At 60.1% G+C, this 24,106-nt stretch overlaps 1 protein-coding gene across 6 annotated transcripts; it reads left to right on the forward strand.

Annotated features, from left to right (window-relative positions):
* The first annotated feature begins 11 nt into the window (after nucleotides 1-11).
* Nucleotides 12-23,934, forward strand: PAK4 (p21 (RAC1) activated kinase 4). Of its 6 annotated transcripts, none has more exons than XM_074567247.1 (10): nucleotides 12-145; nucleotides 1,137-1,200; nucleotides 18,015-18,238; nucleotides 19,929-20,618; nucleotides 21,064-21,510; nucleotides 21,610-21,743; nucleotides 21,834-21,960; nucleotides 22,055-22,180; nucleotides 22,813-22,947; nucleotides 23,084-23,934. In XM_074567247.1, the coding sequence occupies exons 3-10, from the start codon at nucleotides 18,035-18,037 to the stop codon at nucleotides 23,237-23,239; spliced, it is 2,019 nt and encodes a 672-aa protein (XP_074423348.1). In that variant the 5' UTR covers nucleotides 12-145; nucleotides 1,137-1,200; nucleotides 18,015-18,034; the 3' UTR covers nucleotides 23,240-23,934. The 6 variants fall into 6 exon arrangements, with proteins under 6 accessions (XP_074423348.1, XP_074423352.1, XP_074423349.1 ...); XM_074567248.1 differs by lacking the exons at nucleotides 12-145; nucleotides 1,137-1,200 and adding exons at nucleotides 10,843-10,965; nucleotides 11,449-11,574; XM_074567246.1 differs by lacking the exons at nucleotides 12-145; nucleotides 1,137-1,200 and adding exons at nucleotides 10,848-10,965; nucleotides 11,471-11,574.
* Nucleotides 23,935-24,106: the final 172 nt, after the last annotated feature.

Here is a 24,106-nt window from a genome sequence, read left to right on the forward strand (position 1 = left end):
CCCGCCACTGGGCCCCGCCTAGAGGGGGCGGAGCCTGTTGCCGGGGGAACGCGGGCAGGGCGGGTGCCCGGATGCGGCTCGATCGCAACATGGCGGCGGCCGAGTGAGGGGAGGGGAGCGGCGGCCGCCGGGCTCTTCGTGAGGGGTGAGCTGGCGGGGGGCGGGGCGAGGGGGACGTGAGGGGGACGTGGAGGGGCCTGAGGGGAAGGGGGGGCTGGAGTGGGGCACGGGGGGCCGGGGGAAGGGGGTTTGGGGAGCCTTGGGGGGGCCGGAGGTCTGAGGGGGGGCTGAGAGGAACTGGGGAGGCCTGAGGGGAGTTGGGGGTCCTGGGAGGAGCTGGGGGGGACGTGAGAGGAGCTGGGGGGTCGTGAGATGAGTTGGGGGTCCTGGGAGGAGCTGGGGGGGACGTGAGAGGAGCTGGGGGGTCGTGAGACGAGTTGGGGGTCCTGGGAGGAACTGGGGGGGTCGTGAGAGGAGCTGGGGAGTTGTGAGAGGAGTTGGGGGGGGGGTCCTGAGGCAGAGGAGCTGGGGGGGGCGTCCTTAGAGGAGCTGGGTGTGTCTGAGAGGAGTTGGGGGGTCATGAGAGGAGCAGGGGGGTTCTGAGGGAATTGGGGTAAAGGGGTTGGGGGCTACGGGGAGGGAAGTGCTGAGGCAGTGGGGGATTCTGGGGGGGCCTGAGGGGAAAAGGAGGGGGGTGTTGGGTGTGAGGGGCCGAGTGGGGAAGGGGGTGTGAGGGATTGAGGGGTGCTGGGGGGGGCGGAGAGGCTGGGGGAGCCCTGGGGCAGAGGTTGTGGGGGTGAGGGAGGTGGTAGGGTGCGGGGAGGGGAAGAAGAGGAGGGTTAGAGAGCATGGAGCTGGGTTTGGGGGGGACCCTGAGGAGCTGGGGGGTCTCAGGGAAAGCGCAGAAACTGGGGAGGGGGATGTGGGACCTGCCCAAAGCCTTGGGGCTGGGGGGGAGCCCTGGAATGCGGGGCGAGGCAGGAGGGGCGCGGGCAGCGGGTGGGGAGGCCGAGGGAAGGGTAGGGATAGGGCCCTGCCTTCCTCTGAACACTCCCCGGCCTAAAAATAGGCTGAAATTGCGGGTTATGGGATGTTTGAGGTCCAGAGCCTCACGGAAATCTCTTGTTCTCCTGCAGATCTTCCACCGGAGGATCCCGGCATGCTCAGCTGAGTTGGAGAAGAGTTTTTCCTTCCTGGCAGGTAGGAAACGGAGACAAGACGGTTTGCCTGGAGGAGCCCCTTCTCCTCGGGGGCTCCCGTGGCCGCGCGTCGCTCTTCAGGAGCCCCTTTTTCTGCCCCTGCACTTTGCAGGCCGATAGCGGAGAAGGGTCTTTCCCAGCTGGGCTGTGCCTGATGCTCTCCGCCGAGCGCAGGAGGGAGGGGAATCGGGAGAACCACCATCGGCGTTGCTGTTAGGTGCTCATAAAAAGCCCCCTTCGTCTCCTGGGGTGTGGAAATTGGATCAAAGCCCTCCCCACATGCTTGCCGACACGCTGGGGTCCAGCTGGGCAGCAGCAGGTGGCTGGAAGCACTGAAAAACATCCAAGAATTGTCTTTTCTGGTGTCTTTTATCTGCGTTCTCGGTTCGGGGGGGGGGGGGTTTTATACATCCATTAGCATTGGCACGGTGTTTTTCTCCTCATTAGCCAGGCGAGTTAACGGTCGGTTGAGCGGCAGAGCCCCAGGGCAGATTTTTTCCCCGCATTTCACGCGACTTTGGGCTGGGCGTTTGGAGAGAGCCAGGTACCGGCATCCCCGGGGGCTGCCGTAACTGTCTCACACCAAACCCCTCGAAAAGGGGGTTTTCCCCCAGTTTTGCCCCATGGGGAGCAGGGCAAGAATAGAAGTTGCTGTCTCCGAACTCCTGGGTGAGCTGTTAGCGGGGATGGAGGCTCAACAGGCGGGAGCGCAAGGCAGCGTGTGCCCAACGCGGGTACAGGTTTTGGGCTGGGAAACTGCTAATTTGTGTAACCCCTTTCCCTCTGCCCACGAGTTCGCCCAACCGAATGTACCCGCAGCTGGAGGTAATTGCCCTGCGCTTCATTTTCTGTGCGTTCCCGGCGCCGGCGGTGCTTTGTTTGTGGAAGGGAAAAGAGAACAAAACAAGAAGAGTTTTTAGTTGCGTTTTGCCTGTGATTTTACCGAGTTTGGCAACAATTAAGCGGGTGGGCTGCAGGGCCGCGGAGGGGCTCCGGCAGCGCCCGAGGTGGTGGGCGCGTAAATAACTGCAAATTGGAGTTTATTGAGAACACCCAGCTGTGGGGAAGATGCAGCTGACCTTGCGAGAGTTGTGGAAACACACCCGAAAGAAAAAAAAAAAAAAAAAAAGAAAAAAAGAAGGTTTTAAATAAAGCCCCAAAGTTTGAACAGCGGCCAAAGAATTAGCTGCTGGCTGCCAGCACAAACATTAACTAATCCTGGCAGCCTTTTAAGGCAAGTCTCGTTAGTTCTGGTTAAGAAATAAACCTGTTGGATGGATGGACGGTCCCCGGCGCAGGTTGAGGGAGGTTTTCTGGGAGCTGCGGGTAAATGCCACGTAGGAACGGGACCGAGGAAGGTGGTACCCGGCGGGGGCGTGACGTGAGGCTGCGAGAATCCACGGAGTTGCTTTCCAGCCTTCAGAAAGATTCCTCGGAACCCTCCCGGCTCTGCTGAGGAGTCACCGCTGCGATTCCCAACTAAAGGTAATTAACTAGAAGGTGTTGGGGCGTTGAAAATAGCGGCAGAAGTTTCCAGGGAAGATGCCGATGGGATAACGACGGCTCGGGCTGCCTTTCCCCTCGCTGAGTGGAAACTCCTGTGCCATTCCCAGATGTTTTCCAGATATGGATTATCTTTATTTGCGTTTGCGGAGGTGACATTTACGTTCCCGGTGCTTATCAAACCTGCCAGAAGGAAGCCGCCTCTATAAAAATAAATAAAATCGCAAGGTTTTGCTCCCAACCATTCCACGCGCTTCATTGCGGGGTTGGTGACTCGTTTATGGGCGCGTGGGCTCCGCGAGCCGTGGGTTTGCCTGGCCGGCTCCGATCTCATCAGCGACGTCTCATTAATTGCCGCCCGCCTGTCCGGGGATGAGCCTGGAACCTGGACACCACGGGCTCGGGAGCTGTCGGAGGAGATCGGCTCGGGAAGGGGCAAGGTGTGGGATGAGGCAGCTCCGGCGTGGAACCTCCCTGCGATGCGCTTTTTCCTCTTCCAGGCTCGGCTCCTCTGCACTTGACTTTTCCCAGGAATAATTTAGGCATTTGTGGGTGTTCGGCAGAGGGGGTGGATGCGTAATTCTGCATCATCGCTGGCGGTTACAGCTTACGTGGAGCTGATTTTGGCGCTGCCGGAGAAGAAACGGTTCCCTCTGAACGTCCACGGGATGTTTTCCAGCTCCCGTGGGGGACCCACACACCGCCGTGCTCCCGTCCTGGCTTGGAAAAGAGCCGCTTTTATCACACCGCATGCTTTTTTTCCCCAATTCCAGAGGGATTTCCTGACTGCAATGTCCTTTTCACAGCCAAAACGAGCGTCCGGATAATGACGTGCCCGCGGGTCCCAGCTCCTTGGTGAGATCCCTCGGAGGGAAGGACGCGTCCCCCAAAGTCCCGCCCGGCGCAGGGAGAAATCCCAGGGACCTTTTCACACCTTTCCCACAGCCTAATTACAGCCGCATCGTTTTTTATTTAATAAAAACTGATTTCTCCTGAGCTTAGGGGAGGGATATTTGCTGTCTGCCTCACGAGTCCAGCCCCGGTAGGTTTAGTGTTTGGGCGGCACCGGCACAGCTCACCTTCCCGAACCGCCTTCTTGGTTTCATCAATTTTCATTAATTGGCGTAATTGACAAGTGGATTTTTTTTATTTTTTTTTTTTTAACTCTTCAGCCCCTCACATGCTCTTCCTGCGGCTTTAAACCAAACCCTTCCAAGCTCCTTCTCCCCGCGTAAATGATTCGGGGCGCAAGTTTCTTGCTCGGTTTTCGGGGCGCTTGCGTTGCAGGCGGAGGATGTTTAACTAACAATGATTTTTCTCTAATAAAGTTGGACTTAATGAAAGCGTAATTCTTTTGAACCCTGCTCGCTCCGCTCTTCCTTTCCCCGTGTCGTGCGCTTACACGGTGCAAATAAGCTATAATGTCTGCAAATGATGTAAGGGGCTAATTAAAGGTTTTACGCGACTAATCAGCTTGCACTTTAATTAGCACCAAATGGTAATCGTTTGCCGAAATATAAATTGACTTCTGGGCTGCCTGTTACGGGAGCATCCAGCCCGCTCTGTCGGAAACGGGGCGTGGGGGGTGCTCTGCCTCCCGTCCCGGCTTCGTTAACCCCAGAGTTAACGAGTTGTTGCTAAAGACAGAACCTCGCCGTTTCGCCTTCCCAGTGTGTGGGGTGCTCCCCTCCGGGCAGGCGGCATCAAATCAGGTCGTTAACATCTCTCGGCCTAACGAAGTGGGGAGAATCAGCCGGTGCTGTACCTGCTCCCAGCTTTTATTTCCCATTTTTCCGAGTCCGGGCCGTGGGAATCCACGCATCGTGCGAACGTGACGGTGTTTTTACCCTCATTTAATGCCACATTGGGGCCTTTCCAGCAGCCGGAGAGGGAGCTGAGCGCCCGTCGCTTTTGAAATACCCCTCGAAAGGGCCTCGTGACACCCATGCCTCATCCCGCCAGAGCCCCCCAGCTCGTTTGAGCGCGTGTAATTAACGCCCGGTGCGGGGGGAAGAGCTGGAGATGGCCGTGTCAGTCCCGGCTCGCATTCTTGGCGTGCCTCGCTCCCCTCACCCGCCAGCTCCTGCCTCGGAGGAAGCCTTGGGCTGTAAAAAATAAAGCCACGAATCGGTGCTCCGTGGAGCGTATTTGGGTCCGGTGGCATCGCAGAATTGTGCCACACGGTCGCCGTCCGCTGTGACGGAGCACAGCTGTCCCCAGCGAGGACATGGAGGTACGCGAGGGGTCTGAGGAGCCTCATCTCGTTAATGCCAGAGGGGAGGCCCTGGGTTTTGTGCTTGTGTTTGTGTGGGGTGGGGTTTTTTCACCCTTTTTTCCTCCCTGAAACAAATACTTCAGCTGATTAAAATGGTCTTCCCTTACAAAGTGACTCTTTTTTTTTTTTTTTTTTTCCTTTTGAGAGCAGGCTCCCGCAGAATAGCAGCTGCGGCGGGAGGGGGATTTAATGAGAGCTCAGGTAGGGTCCCGGAGCTTCCTAACGGCCTTTGGCTAACGAGGAGCAGCGCGGTAATGTGGCACCCTGGCTTTGGGGTCCTGCTGCTGGCGGCGGCACCGAGAAACCCCCTCCCCTTTTTTCTGCTGCCTTCCCCTCCGGGAACATCCGCAGTGTTGGAAGAGCGGCCAGAAATTAGTGCCTTAACGAGCTTCCCTTGCAGTGGGGCGAGGGGGACGTTGGAGACTGGGGACCCTGGTGGTCCCCGCTCAGCTCGTGCAGGGACCCCTCTGCCCTCGGAGCAGGGAGGGAGCCAGAAGAGCCTGCCCGCCCCTCGCCTTTCTTGCTCAATAAGGATTTTTAAGCCCAAACCGTGTTGGGAGGTACAATCCGCTGCCAGGTTGCGTTAAAATCATCATTACAAGCCATTCCCCTCCGAGGCCGCTGGGACGGCGAGACGAGTTGGGCGTAAATGGAAGGGACTTTGGCTTTCCCGGTGCTTGTTTGTGCTCTGAAGCTTTTCCGTTGCCTCTCGACCCGCTCCCAGGTGAGGCCACATCCCTGCGGAGCTCCCCCCCCGTGCGGATTAACGCCCTTTCGCTGCTGCCGGGGTTATCTGGTTTCGATAATTAATAATAGAATGAAAACGACGCGGTCTCAGCTTCTCCCTCTCGCACGGCTTCTCCTCCAGCAGGGGTTAGGGAACCCCAGCCTGCGTTTCGGGGTGCGGGATACGCTCCTGTCCTCCGGGAAGGAGCCCCGAGAGGTAAATGGGGAAGTGCGGTGGCTGCCAGCCTGCCGAAGGCTAATCGGGTTCTGTCACAAGCCCAAGGTCGAGCCTGTACTCGCTTTTCTTGTTTCTCTTTTTTTTTTTTTCATTTTATCCATTGCTGAAGAGCTGGCGCATCGGAATTAAATACATGGGGGAACCTTGGACGGTTTTGTTTACTTCCCCGGTGGCTTAACGCCTCGTTAAGCTGTCGGAATAAAGATATCGGCCACAGATCAAGTTCCTCCCCTCCACCCTTGGCCAAAGGGATCTGCTGTGCGTGGAGGAACCTGTTTGTCCTGGCCGGGATAGGTGGGAGGAGAAGATGCCAGATATAAACCGGGAGGCACTTTCTTCCTTTTTTTTTTTTTTTTTTTTTTTTTTTAAATTTGGAACTTCCTCTGGAAATCGCACTCCCGGGTTTGGTTAACCCCGCTGCGAGCGTGGAGTCGCAGATACAACAGCTCCTCGGCTGATATTCCTCATCCCCTGTGCCGAAACAGTCCACATTTCCCAAGTTTTCCACACTGTTGCTGCTCCCGGAACAGATATCCCAAAAACGCCGTGTGATTTGCATTTCTCGCGCTGAAATGATGCCCTTTTAATTAAAAATCCCCCCTTTCTATGTTGTCAGGTACGTAGTAGGACGGAGTTTCCTTCGTTTTGGATCTTTTTGGCCAGATTGTGCTCCAGGGTCGCCGCTGCCGTTGGAAAAGTGACGCTTTCACCCGCCGCCCCGCTTCGCTGCCTGGCTCCCTCGTTAATCGCGGCGCTAATTATTTTCTGTGGTGCCCTGGGGTGCAGTCCTCTCGCCCTTCCCACGGCAGGCGGGCACCGGAGCGGGGATTACGTGAAGGAAGAACTTCCAAGCTCAGGGAAAAAAGCTGTTTGTGGGGAAAGCGGAGGTTAATAAGCGGAGTTTTGTGTGATATCCTGCACCCAAGGGCCGCCTGGCAGAGCATAAAGAGCCAGAGGATCAATTTGGGTCTGGAGATGATCAATTTGGGTCCGAAAAGGATAAATTTTCCCAAAGCCCCCCAAGATTTCATCTCCCCGCATGTCCCTACATGTGGCTAATTCTGCTTTAACGGCAGAAATTGGGTCCGCGGCGCTTCTTGCCCGTGTCTCTGGAAACCGAGATAAGGGTAATTGGAGCCCACGCTTCCAGGCTCAAATTGTGTCTGTGGGGAACGGCAGGACCGGCCCGGTTTTGGTGCAATAATGGTGTTTTTAAGGGAGAATTTCTGGGTGCTGGGTGGCTCTGTCTGGGGGAGAAGGATCGCACCCGTCCCGTGAATCTTCAGAGAATCGGGTAAAATTGGGCGTTAGCTGTGAAGGGTGCGAATCCTTTCCCCAAGGTTGGCGTCGGCGCCTCTTCTCCGAAGACCTCGGAGCTCTTCATCATCGTCATCTTCCGCTTGTTATTCTGCTCTATCGAAAGGGAAAACGAAGTGCCTGGAGGTGCCTCGCTCCTTGTTGCGGAGCGAGTTGGGAGAAGAGCCGGCACCAGCCTCCCAGAAACCCGCCTTTGGGGCCTTAAAGCACCCAGTGCTGGTGGGGCTGGGTGGAAAAAGGGGCAAAAATGAGAACTGGTTTCTCACTGGAAGCCCGAGCTTTCCGCCGGGAGAAAAACGCCGTGCCGGGCGAGTTTTTGCGTGTGGCGGTGGCTGGTTTTGGACCCGGCGTTGCTTTGCCGCTGCTCCGCGGAGCACCAAATGCAGCTGGAAACGGGGAGGCTTCGTGTTTGCGCAGCTCAGAAACAATATTTTGATTTTCTGGCTTAACCCTCGCTCCACCGACGGCTGGGCTTTGTGATTTCTCTCCTACAGCTCTTCACAGCCAAATCCTGCGGTATTGAGGCAATTGTACCGCTAAAAAGAAAGAGGGAGATTTATCCAGATAAGAAATAACCCGTCGAAAGCTCCCCTCTCTTTTCGAGCGGGCAGCTCCCCGATTTCAGCCGCGGAGGTGCGGCAGCTGCCCCCGATTTCAGCTGCCATGAGCTCTGCTGACTCCAAACGGATTTATTCCGAGAGAACAACCCCGAGAGAACAACCTCCTGCCGTGGTTTTCGACGGGGTTAAAGTTTCACCTCCCTGCTCCTCTTCCCTCCCCGCAAGCCCCGGCTTGTCAGGCTCCTGCACCTGAAACTTCAGCGCAAGCCTTTTTCCCCGGCGCTGGGGGCCGCGTCTGATGGTGGGGTTGCCGCCGGTGGGGGTCACGTAGCCACGGCCTCAACTCGGTGGTCCAGCAGCCGGGCCTTTTAGCACCTCGGGCTCGCTTTTTCGCCCCGTGATTCCCCGCGTACGGAGCCGTCTTGGCCCCCACGTCGTGCCAGGGCGGTGGGGCGGCGCTGGGGTGCCCCCCCCCAGCAGGACAGAAGGGACGTGGCCTCGCCATAAAACACCATAGAACACCCGGGGCCGCTCTTTGCCAAGCTGGAGCCCCCCCGCCCTGGAATTGCGGGGACGAGCGTCAGGAATCGAGCAGAGCTTTGATGTGCCGGTGCCCTGCGTCGCTGCATCCCGCAGGCCGGAAATTTTGCTTTGGGACAACGGTAGATTAAAGCAAATTAATCCCCTTTGATGGAGCTTTTGAGGCTGCCGTTCGGGGAGGTGCGTGGCCTCTGGAGCCGGGAGGATCCTGGCAGGGGTGACCGAGTACTTCAGATGCTTTGAATTCCAGGATTTCTCTCCCTCTCCATCGTCCGCCTGCGGATATCGGGTTCATTTAAGCGGAAATCGGTCGTTTAATCCATCCCAGGTACCGAGACGTGGCCCGGCACGCTCCAGCGGCCTCCAGCAGGTCCCCGGTTTTCGGGAAGGCTGACACCTTTCCTCCTCTTTGATGGTTGCCACTCCCAGCGCAGGACGAGCCTCCTGGCTTGCGCGGAGCCAGCCGGGCCAGTTCAACCAGGTTAAACCAACCCCGGCCGAGCCTTACGCTTCCACCCTCTCGCCGGAGCGAGACGTCGAGGGCCTCGGCTGGAAGGGGACGCCCGTCTCCGCCGCTTCCCTTCAGGTTTGTCCTTGGATATCTTCCGTCCTCGGAGAATGTGATTCCGCGGAGGGAATCCCGGCTTTCCAGCTGAGCGGCACCTCTGGGACAAGGGGATTAAGCAGCAGGTAGGGAACCTTCCCGGCGCAGTCCTCGCTGCGCAAATATCGGGCTTTTTAAAGCAAAATGTAAGAGCAAAGTCTGGAACAAAGGCTTGGCGCTGCCGGAGGAGTTTATTGCCAAGGAAAAGGTGGCAGCGGGGCCGAGCCTGTGTCCTGGTGGGGAGGGCGAAGTCTCCGTCGTCGCTGATGCATCGCTTTTGGTTTTGGTTTTTTTGGTTTTTTTTTACACGGATATTTTGAAATGCCGCTGTGGGAGCGGAGCCTGCTTCAGCTCCTGGCAGGGTCGAGCTGCGAGCGGAGTTAATTTGGGAGAAAATCCTTTGTTCCGGGGCTCTGAGGCACTGCCGGGACGTGCCCACATGGTGGGAAGGGGCGAATTCGGTGGCTCCGAGCGTGCAGCAGGTTCAGGAAACGCCAGGCTCATCGGCAAGGTGAGGGTTAGGAAGACGTGCGCCTTCCCTAATTTCATTCGGCTCCTGAAAGATTTGGGGGCTAGAGCTATGTCTTTGATGTGCTTTTATCTTTTGGTGAATTAATTGGCGTCTTTCACGAGGCTCTAAAAGTGATGCTGGGGGCTCTTTGCGCTCTTGGCAGCCGAAGAGAGCAGCTGGGGAGTTTGTGTAGTGGCAGCAGCTTCTGAAGACGTGCGGATCGGAGGGTTCGGAGCCGCCGCTTGTTCCTAGTGACACGAGAGAAACCACTTTCCGGAAGGACAAAATGGGTTTTGCCCCTTGCGTTAACAGAGGTGTCGCGGCTCGAGTTCTTCCTGATTCTCTGCAGCTGGTTTTCCCAAAACCAGATAAAATGAGGAGCGCGTAAACACTAAAATAGAGTCTCGAGGCATCTCTTGGGATGAATTTGGTGCTTTTTTGGGATGAAATCGCTGCGGCCGCCACTCTCTGTCGAGGTTTTAAGCAAACCACCTTCTCCCTGCGAGCACGCGTGCAGCTCTCGCATCCCGAAAGGCTCCAGCACTGGTGGATCCCGGTTCAGGAATCCACGGAGCTGCCGTTGGACACGCCCAGGGCGTCAGGATCCTCCGTCCTGGTGATACCAGGGACACCCGTGGCACTCCGCTGTCACCTCCAGCTGAGCGGCGTGAGGTGGTCGCTGGTGAAATTGGAGAGGAAAACACCGAAAAACCCCAAAGGAGGGGTGGCGGGAGAGGACAGTCTGCAGCCGATGAGCTGCTTTTGATTTTTTTTTCCCCGGCCGCTGCGTCCTTCTGATGGGATTCTAGGAAAGCTTCCAAGCGCCAATTAGCAGTCGGACGGCGGCGCAGAAGATATTTTGATGTGTGAATGTTCTGAAACAGAGTAAATACCAGGAAAATTAGCGCAAATGGGAAGTGAGCAGTCTCCTTGTAAACCTCCATAGGTGATCAGCTTTCTCAGCTGTGGGGGCTTTTATACCCCGCCCCGACCCCGTAAAAGCCGTTTGAATAAAAATACGACCTCCTCAGCTGCGAGTTCGTGGTCCAGCACCTTCCTGGCAAACACCGATGGGGTGGACGGTGCCCGGCGGAGGCTCGGAGCCACTCGGCACGGCAGGGCTGCCATCAATTACAAACGTCCCAAGTTCGTTAACAAGAGTGGCCGGCTCCTCGGGCCCATTCAAGGCTGTTTCCTTTGAGCGAAGAGCAAAGGGAAGAAAAGAGAGGAGCGAAATCCAGCTTTTCTGGGCCAGAGGGGGCTTGGCCACCGTTCCTCCTCCCGGCCAGCGAGACAGAGAGCGCGCACCACCTCATGGGACCCGCCAATTAGCGCCGCTTTCGTTAAGGGAACGGCATCGCTCTCCTTCAGGCAGAAGATGGAGGAAGAGGCAGAGGCTTGACGTGGCGGAGTTGTGGTCCTTGCCTTTTGGAGGGTCTCTGATGCCCGGACGAGGGTCTCCGATGCCCAGGGAATGGGCTCCGATGCCCGGGTGAGGGTCTCCAATGCCCAGGCGATGGGCTCTGATGCCCAGGCGATGGGCTCTGATGCCCGGGCGAGGGGCTTATCCTCCTGCAGAGGGTCCAGAATCAGGGGTCTTAAAACCAGCCCGACCCTCGGCAGTCCTGGTCCTTGAGGGTTTGGCTACCGCAGCGCCAGCATGGCCAGTGGTCCCCACCGACGGGCATGCTTCCCCGGCACTCTCTCTCCCGTGGGGGACAGAGGGGATTTTGGGGGGCTCTCGGACGCGCGGTGTGACAGGGGAAATTACCGGGAGGGCTGGTTCTTCCTGCCAGGATCGCTGGCGGGATTTCTGCCGGCTCTCCCTGCCCTTTCCCTCTCCTTCCTTCCCCGTCTCCCGATCCCCAGCCGCCCGGAGGGGCACTTGACTGGCTGCTTTGTTTCAAATGTTGCTGCCTCATTGGTTCCCGGCTCAAATCTCCTCTATTCCTGCTCCGCTTCTCTCTCTCCAAAGCTTCGTCTTTAACCCCTCTTAGCCTCGCAGCGGCCGCGTTTCCATCTGCTCCCGGCTCTTCGCTCTCCGGCCTCTCCAGCGTGGGCGAGAGTTCAACGGCGGCGACGCTCCCCGTCCCGGAAAATGGTAAATAATGCCTGTGGGATCGTGGGACCGGCGTTAGTCACCCTCTGGGAGACGGTGGGAAGCTGTTATTTCGGTCGCTGACTTCGGAGCGGGACGGGCTTTGGTTCCGTGAGTGGTTCCCCCCCACCCCGGACGCCCATTTTTTGGGGTACACCGGGATTTACCGGCATCCGAGTGCCGGAGGATGAAGGAGAGGGAAGTCCGGCTGTCCCAGCGCGAAGCCTCTGCCTGCGAAACCGGTTCCGGATGATAAGAACAGGTTGGGAAGTAACCGGTGAAGCTGGGAAAGTGGAGAGGGCCCTGTGCCAGGAGCACCGGGGGGCCAGGGGCGGCTCCTGGGGTCCGGGAGCTGGGTTTCGGGGAGGGGGAGGTTCTGGGAATCCGCAGACCCCACATGCCGGCCCCGATCCTGCGCTCGTTCCCCCCGCCCCGTCGCTCGCTGGTGCCGGGGGAGGAGGCGCTTGGGAGTTTGCAGCGTCAGGAGTCGGGAGCATTGGACCGGAGCCTCCGGCACGAGCCGCGACACCCCCAGACCCCCTTTTTTACCCCCCTGTACATGGTTTTGGGGGGGCTCCCCGGTCCCTGCACTCATCTCTCCCTCCTCCCCCTCTGGCTCGCAGGAAGCAGGAGGATGATGAGGGTGAGTAACGCAGAGTCCGGCTGATTTTTTACCTTTGTTTGTTTTTTTTTTTAACGAGTTTTACCCGGGGTGTTTGGGGAGGGGGAAGCAGCCGGGGCGGGGGGGCGGCTCTCAGAGGAGGTTTGCGGCTCTCAGAGGAGGTTTACTCCTCTTTCCGAGCCGGAGCGCGGTCGGGGCGGCTGTTGGAACGGCGCGGAGCGACAGGCGATCTCTCCATCTTGCCGGCGGGAGCGGGTCTGGTGTTTGTTAGCAGCGCTGCGAGGTGAGGCCGGGGTTTCGGGGGGGAAACGAGTTATTTCTGGCAAGGAGGAGGGGAGGGACTCACATTTTCCCTGCGCGGAGCCGGGGTGGGGGGAGCGCATTTGCCTGGGGAGGGAAAGGCGAAAAATTGAAAACCCATCCAGGAGGGGAAAGCTGAACCCCCCCCGCTCCATCCATGCCAGACGCGGAATTTGGACTTTAAAAACCTGAATATCCCGTTGGCGCAGGCGTCCTGCTCGGCTGGCTACCGCTTCCCAGCTGGTGGCAAGCGAAAGGTGGTTCCGGTGGTAGATAATGTCTGCTGTCCTGGTGGGAAAGAGGGCTGGGGGCTCGTAAGACGCCCTAAAACTCCTCGTGGGCTGAGGAGGAGACCCGAATGCCAGAGCCGGCGGTGAATTGGTGCGGTGGGTGATGGTGATGGCACTTGGGGGGTCCCTTTGCTCTCGGGGGTCCCGTGGGCTCCTCTGGCCTGGCAGGAGGCTCCGGGCGAGCCGAGCCGATGCCGGGGGCGGCCGAGACTCTGCATGGGGTGGTTTTTTTCCCCCAGCCCCACGTAATTCAGCCAACTTCTGAGCTTAAATCCTGTCTGGAAATCCAACTCTTTGCTTGCGGCGGGTGGAAAGTGGGGAGTTTGCGTCTCCGGGAGGCAGCCGTGGGCCAAAGAGCCCCTTTCTGCCGCCCCACCAGAGGGTGATTTGGCTGTTGAAGGAGGAGACGAGTGTGTGAACCACTGACAGCCGCGCCGGGGATGTCTCCTGCGGCACGGGGACAACCGGGACGCTGCTGCCAGATCCCGCCGGGGACCTGCTAAATCCCTTTGCCATTGCCAGGACCCTCCTGCCAACGAACGCTCGCATCTGCCGGGTTTAGATTTTATGGAAAGGAACAAATTCCCCGTGTGCACCTCTGTCGTCTTTTTTGGTTTTCCCTCCCTCCTTTATTTCTCATCTGAAAGGCGGGAGGAAACTCCGCGGCAGCGATAACCGTGGGGTTTCGGGGTGTTTGTCAGCGGTGGAGAGTATTCTGCCCTCGTTCCTTTACTCAGGGCTGCTGGAAGCGTTAGTTAATGGCTGACTAATTAAACAAAAGCGGAGATAAAGGGAATCTGACCTGGGCTAGGACGGCTGAGGAATGTGCGGAGCTCTGGCTGAGGATCTGGCAGAGAGGGGGAGACGTTAACCCGCTCCTACCCCCTTCCTCCTCCTCCCAGAGCCCCGTCCCACCTCCCAGAGCTCCTCCAGCCCCTTCCCACCCCCTCTTCGCCCCCACCAGCCCCCAGAGAGTATTTATTTTTCGAATCCGAGGTAGATTTGGAGGCTGATTAGCTTAACTGGCGATGTCCCGAGGCGCTCGGATGCTCCAGCCCCTGGCGCACGGGTTGGTGTAAATCCTCCAGCTGTATTTTCTATCTTTTCTGTTTCCCTTCACCTTCCCTGCGGGGAAACGCAAAGCCAGCGGTTTTTAAACGTCCCGCACCAAGTTGAGCGATGGTCTCCCCAAACCAGGAGACCCTTCGCCACCCAGGAACGGGACTTGTGTCCAGGCAGCGATTCCCCACGAAGGCTCTTGCGTGCGAGGAAGGATGCCGAGCCAAGGAAGACGGCGTTCAGGAGCAACCAGTTCGGGTGAAAGGAGGGAACAACCTGGGTTTTCCTTTCGGACACGATCCTGCCACAGGAATGGCACGAAATGCCAGTTCCTCCCAGAAACGGCGGCGGTCGGCCTGACCTGGAAGCTACGGGAAGCCGGCGTGATGCTCACCGCGGCGGTAAAAGGATGAACCGAACAAAAACGCCCGCCCCGGGGTGAGGTTTTATCCGTCGGGGTCTGCAAGGTGAAGTTTTCCTGGCTCAGGAACCCCATAAACCTGCTGGCTGCTCGCTCACGCCTTCGTTTACTCCTAATTAACGTCTTTGCCCCTGCGTGGCACGTTTCAGGATTCGACCCAGCCCAAGCCGGAGCTCGGTTGTGCCGCAAAGAGCCGGCGAGCGGCTGTGTCCGACCCCTGGGTGAGCAGGGAAAATGGGGGATCGCAAATATGTATGATCCCCCTCATTTTTGAAGGGGGAGCAGGCCGGAGGTGGAGGCATCCAGGCAGAGCGAGACTTTTCCTAAAGGATGGGGGATTTAATCAGAAAAAGACCGGGACCGCTGGAGAGGAGGGAGCGCCTTTGCGGAGCACCGGAGCTGGGATTTCCTGCGTGGAACAAGGGATTTGTCTCGGGAGCTGTTGCGTTTCGCACCGGGGCAGCCTGTCGGAAGCAGATTCGGGAGACTAAAATGGAAGGAAACGGCCACAATCGCCACCCGAAGGCAGTGAAAGTGGGAACAGCCAGATCCGCCCCGGCTCCGCCGCTCTCCCCGCGGTCCCCAGGATCGTCCCTTTCTGTGGGATGGGGACCTGTCACCTGGCTCCCCGAGGATTAAATCAGAAATAGTGGCCGAAAATGCCAGGCTTCCTCAGGTTTGTTTTCCTCGGAGCCCGTGCGGGAGGGGTGTGCTTCCTCCCCGCCGCCTGCTTTTTACTGACGAACAAATAAAAACTGGTTTTTCCCCCGCCGACGGGCTTTTGCCGGCCAGACGGCAGGGCTGGAGCTGGAGGCGGCTTGGGGAGCTCGTCCCCGTGGTGGCATTCCAGCGCTCTGTGTCCCCGGAAAGGGGATTTTTGGGTGCTTTTTGTGATATCTTGAAGCCTGAGCTGCTTCCCAAGTGAAATTGCCAACCTGCTTGTGATTCCAGACATGGAAAAGGAGGGTTAATTCGCAGTTTCATCCTCTTCGTCCCCACGGTGAGGAGCGTCGGCGTACGGACACCGGGAATTGCGCCGCAGCCTGATTAAAATCATCATTTAACCCCCGTTAATTGCAGCACCTCCCAGACCGCGGCTCACCGAGGGTCAGCAGATCCCCAGGAATCGAGCCCCGGCATCATCTGAGCTCAGAACCGGCCGGTGGTGACGGAGCTCAGCTGGATTTGGCAACCACCGGCGGAGTTGGCAGCTCTGGGCGCCGTTTGCCGGCAGTAGCCGGGACGCCGCGGTGGAAATACCTGGCGGTACCGGTTTTTCCAGGCCACGGCGAGGACGTTTCGGCAAGGGGACCAGTCGCCTCGGTCGCCATCCGCTGCCCCCGCCACCTCACCTACACAGGGCCGGACCCGCAGGACGCTCCGCATGTGTTTAATGGGGGGAAAAAATCAGAGTTTAAGGTCATCCAGGTGTTTCGGGAGCGTTGTGAGTCGCTGATCTCTCCCCTCGGCTCACGCTGGGGTTTAAGAGGGTCCAACCTGTTTCTCTCTGGCTCTCGTCCCGGTCGCAATATTGGCTGAGCCACGGTGCCCGAGAGCGAGGACTCGCTTTCCAGTGGTGCTATCCGTCTAAACCTCGATTTATAGTTATTTTTCCTCCCCGAACACAGTTATTTCTTCCTTTCCCCTCCTGCTTCAGGGTCTGGAGGAGCAGAGACATGCCTGTCGGAGACCGCGCCGCCTTCCAGCATCTGCTCTGCTGCAGAAATTATTGAAACAACTCAAAAAAAAAAAAAAAAAACCCCAAACCAAGCTGGAATTGTTGATTTAGGGGAGGCTCGACGGCGTACCTTTGAGCTTGGAAGGATGCAGGCCTCGGGACGGTGTAAACAAGGCTCTATTGTGCCCGGCTGCGGGTGTTTACACCAGGAAAAACGGCCTCATGGTCCACCCTGGGGCCCGGCTTCCGCAGCCCTTCATCCTGGGAGACTCCAATACGCCGTAAAAAACGACAAAACTTGTAAATAAACCAAGAAAACTGGCTGCGTGGGGCGGCTCTGCCTTTGCAGCCCGCAGAGGGAAACCGTACAACTTGTCGGGCCAAAAGTGGGTTTGAATTTAATGCTTTTATTTGTATTTTAGGCTCCTCGACCTGCATTTAAGCGCCGGAGTGACCCGGCTTTTGTTCTGGCCGGGGCTGAGCATCTCCACGCCCGGCTTTTTGCAGGTCAGGCTGTTTTTCTGGCGGGTTTATTCAGCTTGGAACTTCAACCGCTGCCTTAGAACCGGGCTCAAATGTGGGTTTAGGTGACGCGCTTTAGGTAAAAGGCTGAAGGAACGGGGTGAGTCACCCACGTCCAGCCAAATGACCTTTTCTCCCCGGGCTTGCGTTCGTACCCAGCTGCTTTCCTCATCGCACCTTGTGGGTTTGGTTTTGTTTTTTTTCATTAAAAAAAAACAAAACAAAACAAAACAAAACCAAACCCAAACCTCCTAGCTTTTAATTGTGGGAGGTTTTTCTGCTTAGTTGTTAAATTTCGGAGCGTTACATCAAAGGGAGAAGGGACGCGGCAAAATATCGGCGAGACGGGGCTCCCAAAACGTCTCTTTTCCTGGAAGAAAAATAACCTGGGATGACGCTGGGGAGGAAGAGAAGCGAAGCGGAAAAAAAGCAGGATCATCCCAGAGGGGAGAAGACCTGTCCTGACACCCCCTCACCGCTCCGGTGTCTTCCTGAAGCCGTTCCACGACGCAGGGCTGCCCGTGGCCACCCCCTCCCCGTCTTGCCACCGCGGCCCACCCGCTTGAGAAAAACACCGTGAATTAGGGAGATTTTTTCCAAGGTTCTGGCCAGGCTCCCGTCCTCCTGCCCGCCGGGCTCCGCTCCGCTCCCCTTCCCTGCCGTGGGGAGATGCTGGAAGGGGGGCGATGCTGGAAGGGGATGCTTTGGCTCCATTGGTGGCCGGCTGATGAGCCCCGAGGAGCACACGGTTGACGTTTTCCCCACAGCTGCTGGGGTTTAGCTTCAGTATAACGCCAAATACCGTACTGGATTTAATACTAACACCTGCTGCCTGTCCCGGTGGGGGTTTTCTGCCCCGAGGAGGCTGCGATGTGGTCGGTTGAAGCTCTTTTTTGGGGAGGGGGGGGACGGGGACGGGGGACAGTTGCCAAACTTTCGTTGCGGCGCTGCGAAACACTGGCAAGATTGGCCCCAAACCCCCGGGAGCCGGGGCACAGCGCGTCCGGGGGAAGCTGCTGGGAAGCGAAAGAGCCGGGGAAAAGGGGGAAGAGCCGAGGAAATGGCCCACCCGGGCGGCGACAAAGAGGGACGGCGGGCCAAGGAGCCAGCCTTTTTTTTTGGGGGGTGGGGGTGGTTCTTGTGTGCTGTATGGGCAGCCCGGAGCCCCCAAAGTCTCCCTCGGGTCGCGACGGCTGCGTTAAATAAATCACGGCAGGAGGGAGCTGCGAATGCGTCTTCGAACACACAGCGGGGGGGAAAAAAGGCGGGGGGGATAAGCAAAAAAACGGGGTGTCTCAAACGCAGCTGCGAGGTTGGGGGGGGGGGAGCTATCGAAACCCTCCTGGACGGCGAGCAGCCTAACGAAGCGCGGGGCTCGCGGTCGCTCAAGGTGTTTCCTTTTTGGCGCGGTAATTATTTTGCCAGAGAGCGAGTTCCTAATGAAGGGGCTGTTCGTTTTGCGGCTTGCCGAGGTCCCCCGCTGCGCTGCCCGCCTCTGCGTCCTCCTCCAGCCTTCATTTCTGTCCCTTTCCTTTCCTCCCCCCGCCCCAGGTCTTCTAGCCGGCGTCACCATGTTCAGCAAGAAGAAGAAACGCATCGAGATCTCGGCTCCCTCCAACTTCGAGCACCGCGTCCACACCGGCTACGACCAGCAGGAGCAGAAGTTCACGGGGCTGCCCCGGCAATGGCAGGGCATCATCGAGGAGTCGGCCAAGCGCCCCAAGCCGCTGGTGGATCCCGTCTGCATCACCGCCATCCAGCACGGCTCGCAGAAGGTAGGCAGCTCCGCCGGCGCGGCCTCTGAGACTGCTTTTGGGGCCGGAAAGCCGGGACTGGGGATCGTTTGGGCTCCATGCCTTCTCTCCAGGGTGCCGCGGAGCAGGTAAGGTGATGGTTTGGTGTCGAACCCCACGGCTGACCGCCTGCCCCTTCCCCGTTACGTGCGGGGCTGCGCAGGATGGGGTGAAAACCTCTCCCGCATGCTTCGGGCAGCTGGAAAAAACCCACCCTACAGGAAAACGCCAGGGAAACGGTGTCTGTTCCTTCCCATCTCATCCCTTCCCCGTGCCTGTGTTTCCCCGAGCTGCCCTTATGTCATTTTTTTTAAAGTCTGGCTTGTCTGCTCGCCTCAGTTGAGGACACCCACGCCGTCCCTGTGCCCCAGCTCTCCGCCATCCCTCCAACATCACCCTAATTAAAGTTCCCGGCACCGGCCGCGGTGCGACCGGCATATGCCCGGCGACTTCGCTGCCTCGGCTGGTTTGCCCTGGACAATGGGGCAGCTCCAGCGGCCGTGAGTAACGCCGGCTGCAGCCCTTCCGAGCCTCAGTGCCGTTTTCTGCTGACCCAAAAAGACCCAAAACCGGCGGGGCCCCTTTGGCGCTGCCGAGCCCCGTGGCTGGTGGCCGGGAGCCGCTGCGTCCCACGCAGCCGGGGTTTGTTGTGGAGGTCCAGGCCTCGCTCGCCTGTTAAAATGATAAAATAACCCGCTTCCCGAGGTGGTGGGAGGAGGAGGAGGAGGAAGAGGAGGGGATATAAATAGCCGAGGACGGCGGGCTGCGCTCGCTTGCCCTGTGCGGAGATGCTTTCTGCGGAGGAAGGCATCCTCCTCTTCAGAGGGAGGCGAGAGGCCTCGGGGATGGGGTGTCTCCTGCTGTCCCCTTGCTGCACGGTCGCACCCTCCGAGGCTCAAATCCCGGCAAACGGGGCACGTCCCTCCCCGCCCCAGCCCAGTTTGATACTGGGAGCTGTGGGAAACCCCCCCCTGCCCCCGCTGCAGCCCACAGCTCCCCAGTTTGGGTGTCCCACCCGGCTGGGACCTGCCTCCCAGTATCAGGCTTCGTCATTCCCTGCTCTGCTCTTCCCATCCGGGATGGGCTCGTTAACCTTTGGCTAAACGAACCGCGGCTGCACCTCCTCTCCCTCCTCCTGACACCCAGGGGAGGAGGGCCAGCGCCTGCCCCAGAGCTCGACCCCAGCCAGGGGAAATACCTGCTGGTTTTGCACGAATAACGGTGTTTTGGGGGCAGACGGAGCCCCCCTGCCCCGTGAGCCCCCCCCAGTCTGGCCAAAGCCTCCTCGGGGGTGTGGTGCCTCTTGCCGACGCTTGGCCCATCCAGGAGAAGAGGGACAAGGTTGGATCCGGCTCCCCCGAGGGTATTTTGGTCCCGAGAAAGCTCCCAGTGGGGCTGGTGGGGAAAGGCAGGGCCCCCTCCCCGAGCGCCCGGCCCCCAGCCGCCTCCTCCGCGGGGTTCAGCCACCTCCGACTGGACCGAGTTGGCATCGAGCCCCCGCAGACCCCGTCCCCTCTGTGTGAGCCGTGTCCCCCGTCACCACCAGGCATTTCATTTTCATTTTTTTTTTATTATTTTCTTCCTTTTTTTTTTTTTTTTTTTTTTTTCTTTTGTTCTGTTCGTGCTTTGTGTTCCTGCCCGCCTCCCGCCCCACCTTCGTTCCTGCTCAAAGACCATCGTGCGGGGCAGCAAAGCCGCCAAGGACGGCTCCCTCACCTGGCTGCTGGACGAGTTTGAGAACATGTCCGTGTCCCGTTCCAATTCTCTGCGCAGGGACAGCCCCCCCTTCCCGCCCCGCCGTGACCAGCTCTACCAGGAGAACGGCCTCTCCGAGGGCCCGGCCGCTGCCCGGCCGCACGAGGATGCCGGCAGGAGCAAGGAGAAGAGCCGCCACGGGGCCAGGAACGAGCTAGAGCAGGGCAAGGAGAGACCCCGGGAGAGGGAGGACCAACGCGCCCACCACCACCATCACCACCACCATCACCAGCCCCGCGGGCAGGACCCCGGCCCCAAACCCGCTCCCCCCGCCGGCGGCCGCCCGCCCCCTCCCGAGTACCCCAAAACCCCCTCCGAGGGGGACGGCTGGCGGGATTACCCCGCCGACAGGGACTACAGCGAACCGGCCGACCGGGTGGTGCGGCGGGAGCGTCCCGAACCCTCCGAAAAACGCCCCAAATCCACCTACGCCGGCCAGACCAGCCCGCAATCCCCCCGGGACAAACGCCCGCTCTCCGGGCCCAATATCCGGACTCCCAACATCCCCGTCTCCGAAGGGGTGATGAAGACGGCTCAGCAGACGGGACGGCCTTTTAATACCTACCCGCGGGCTGAGACCGACCCCAGCAGGGCCGCGGGTTCTCAGGTAAAGGTTTGCCCCCCGCCCCCCCCCAATTCCTCGCTCCCCTCCGCTCCAGCCGGATCCGCTTGGCAGCCGCCTCTCCTTCCCCTGGGCGGAAGGTTTTTCCTCGCTCTGCCTCGTAGACGAGCAGCTTCTTCTCTCCTGCGCTTCCTCCGCAAACGCCAGCTCCTGCGCCCCGATAAAGACCGGGAAGACCGGCACACCACCGAAAAACCACCGGCTCCGTGCTTTCCTCCCCGCTGCCCTGTCTCCGAAGCGGCTGCTGGCTTCTTCTGTGGTCTCCCCTTCCCCTTTCCTCCCTCTCCTTCCTTCTCTGTCTAGCGCAAACCTTTCCTTTGGCAGCGTCCAGCCCCGCTCGCTCGGTCGGAAGCCGCAGGGTCGGCGTTTTGGGGGAAAAACCCCCAGCTCCGGCCGCGGCTCACGTCCCTTTTCTCCCCTCTCCTCACAGGCAGAGCACCGGCCGGGACGACCGCAGGAGGTGGCATCCAATGGTCCGGTGAGCGGCAGCGGTGGTGCCGGTTCTTCCCGAGCCCACCCTCCCGGCCCGCTGCCGCCGCCGCCGTCACGCTCCAAAAACCCCGAACCGCCCCATCCCGGCCTCACCCCGCACGCCTCGGACCCCCACCTCTCTCGCCAGCCGCCCCCCGGCCCCCCGCAGCAACCCCGCTCCCCTCAACGCGAGCCCCAGCGCGTCTCCCACGAGCAATTCCGGGCGGCCCTGCAGATGGTGGTGGATCCCGGAGACCCCCGCACCTACCTGGACAACTTCATCAAGATCGGGGAGGGCTCCACCGGCATCGTCTGCATCGCCACCGTCAAGAGCACCGGCAAACTGGTGGCCGTGAAGAAGATGGACCTGCGCAAGCAGCAGCGGCGCGAGCTGCTCTTTAACGAGGTGCGGCGGAGCGGGGACCCCTCGGGGAGACCCCCGGCCTCCCCCAGCACCCCCTCTTGGGTGTCGGGGGGGGTCTGAATGGCCGCCTGCGCTCCGCAGGTGGTGATCATGCGGGACTACCAGCACGAGAACGTGGTGGAGATGTACAACAGCTACTTGGTGGGCGACGAGCTCTGGGTGGTGATGGAGTTCCTGGAGGGCGGCGCCTTGACCGACATCGTCACGCACACCAGGTATGTCCCCAGCCTCGCTGTGTGCGTGTCCCCCACCCCGTCCCCTGCCACCCTCGGCTCTCGCCTCCCACCTTCTCCCTCCTCCGGCAGGATGAACGAGGAGCAGATCGCGGCCGTCTGCTCGGCCGTGCTGAAGGCCCTCTCCGTCCTCCACGCCCAGGGCGTCATCCACCGCGACATCAAGAGCGACTCCATCCTCCTCACGCACGACGGCAGGGTGAGCGCCGCGCCGGGGTGTAGGGGGGGTGCCGGGCGCCCAGCCTTCCTCCCCGCCCGCCCCTTCTCACCCCAGAACACCCCCCCTCCTTCAGGTGAAACTCTCCGATTTTGGGTTCTGCGCCCAAGTCAACAAGGAGGTGCCGCGGCGGAAGTCGCTGGTGGGGACCCCGTACTGGATGGCGCCGGAGCTCATCTCCCGCCTGCCCTACGGCCCAGAGGTCGGCCCCCCGACGGTTTGGGGGAGTGTGGGGCAGATTCGGGGGGGCGTGGGGCGGATCTGGGGGATGTGGAGTGGATTTGGGGGGGCGTGGGATGCATTTGGAGGGGCATGGGGCGGATTTGGGGGGGCATGGGGGTGGATTTGGGGGGGCGTGGGATGCATTTGGAGGGGCGTGGGGTGGATTTGGGGCAGTGTGGGGTGGATTTGGGGGGGGCGTGGGATGCATTTGCGGGCACACAGGGCAAATTTGGGGGAGCGTTGGGCAATTCTGGGGGTGCACGGGGCAGATTTTGGGGCCATGGCGCAGATTTGGGGCTGAATGGGGCAGATTTAGGGAATGTGGGGTGGATTTGGGGGCGTGTGGAGCAGATTTGGGTGTGCATGGGGCGGATTGGGGGGGTATGGGGTGGATTTGGGGGGGCCATCGGGCAGGTTTGGGGAGCGCGGGGCGGATTTGGGGGACGTGGGATGGATTGGGGGGGGCGTGGGGTGGATTGGTTGGGTGCGGGACGGCTTTGGGGGCGCACGGAGTGGATTTGGGGGCACGTGGGGCGGATTTGGGGGCGCAGGGCGGCCTCACCCGTGAAGTGACCCCCCCCACTTTTGCCGTGTGTCCCCCCCCCCCCGCAGGTGGACATCTGGTCCCTGGGCGTGATGGTCATCGAGATGGTGGACGGGGAGCCCCCGTACTTCAACGAGCCCCCCCTGAAGGCCATGAAGATGATCCGGGACAACCTGCCCCCCAAGCTGAAAAACGTGCACAAGGTAAAAAGCCCGGGGGGATGTGGGGGTGGGGTGGGGAACCCCCCGGGGGGGGGTCCCCGAGGTCCCTTGGGGTGTGTGTCCCCCTCGTCCCGGGGACGTCGCTGAGGGTCGTCCCCCCCCCGCTGCCTCCCCGCAGGTTTCCCCCTCCCTCAAAGGCTTCCTGGACCGCATGCTGGTGCGGGACCCGGGGCAACGGGCCACCGCCACCGAACTCTTGAAGCACCCCTTCCTGGGCAAAGCGGGCCCCCCCTCCTGCATCGTCCCCCTCATGCGCCAGAACCGCATGCGGTGAGGAGCCCGGGGACGCCGGTGACATCCCGGCCCCCCCCACTTCCCCGTCCCTCCCGTCGCCTCTGAACTGGATTCCTGACTGTGCCACTACTGTCGGGGGGCGCGGGACCCCCCCACTACTGAGCCGGGGATGCGGCCCGGGGTGGCGGGGGGGGGCGGGACGCGGCTCGGTGGGAACGACGATGCCGACCACGGCGAGGCCACGCGGTGACACGCTCCCGGTGTCGTCCGTCCCCCCCCCCCCCAACTCCAGCTTCCCGGCAGAGATCTGGGGCTGGGGGCTTGTCCCACCCCGGGCCCGCTGTCGCCCCCGCCCTGAGGAGCCGTTTGGGGCATTTCTCCCCCTTTTTCTTTTTCTTTTAAATCCTGGGGGTTTTATCCCCATCCGGCCCCGGGGTTGGGCCACCACCTGCATCTCCGTGGAGGGGGGGGGACACACGTGTCCCCCAACACTACGGCCCCGCGGCCACACTACTGATTTGGGGTCCCTACCCCCCCCCCCCCCCCACCTTCCAAACACATTTTTGTTCTTTTGGGGTTTGTTTGTTTGTTGTTTTGTTTTTTTTTTCCCCTCCTCCCGTTTTGTTTTTTAACAAAGCTATTTATATTGTCGTTTTGTAACGCTGCGGAATGGGGGGGGGGGCGGGCCCTGGGGCCGGCACGGGGACCCCCGGAGATTACACGTGTCCTTTTGGAGACAGCTGTGTCCCATGTCGTTTCTTTGGGGGGGGGGGGGGGGCGGGGGGAGGCGTCTGAGCGTGTGGGAACTCCCCCGCCCCGGGTCCCTGCTTGGAGGAGGAGGGGGGTGACGGTGGTGGGGACCCCACTTTCCCTGCCCAAAGCCGCCCGGGGGGGCTGCCTGCCACCC

This window comes from Larus michahellis, chromosome 26 (genome assembly GCF_964199755.1).
Source record: "Larus michahellis chromosome 26, bLarMic1.1, whole genome shotgun sequence".
Taxonomy (NCBI): domain Eukaryota; kingdom Metazoa; phylum Chordata; class Aves; order Charadriiformes; family Laridae; genus Larus; species Larus michahellis.

Bases quoted from the DNA above. Each gene is read 5' to 3' on its own strand.
- PAK4 (XM_074567246.1), top strand. From the start codon at position 10,916: ATGCCCGGACGAGGGTCTCCGATGCCCAGGGAATGGGCTCCGATGCCC. The intron at 20,619-21,063 runs GTAAAGGTTTGC...CTCTCCTCACAG, and splicing joins GCAGGGCCGCGGGTTCTCAG to GCAGAGCACCGGCCGGGACG. The intron at 21,961-22,054 runs GTGAGCGCCGCG...CCCCTCCTTCAG, and splicing joins TCCTCACGCACGACGGCAGG to GTGAAACTCTCCGATTTTGG.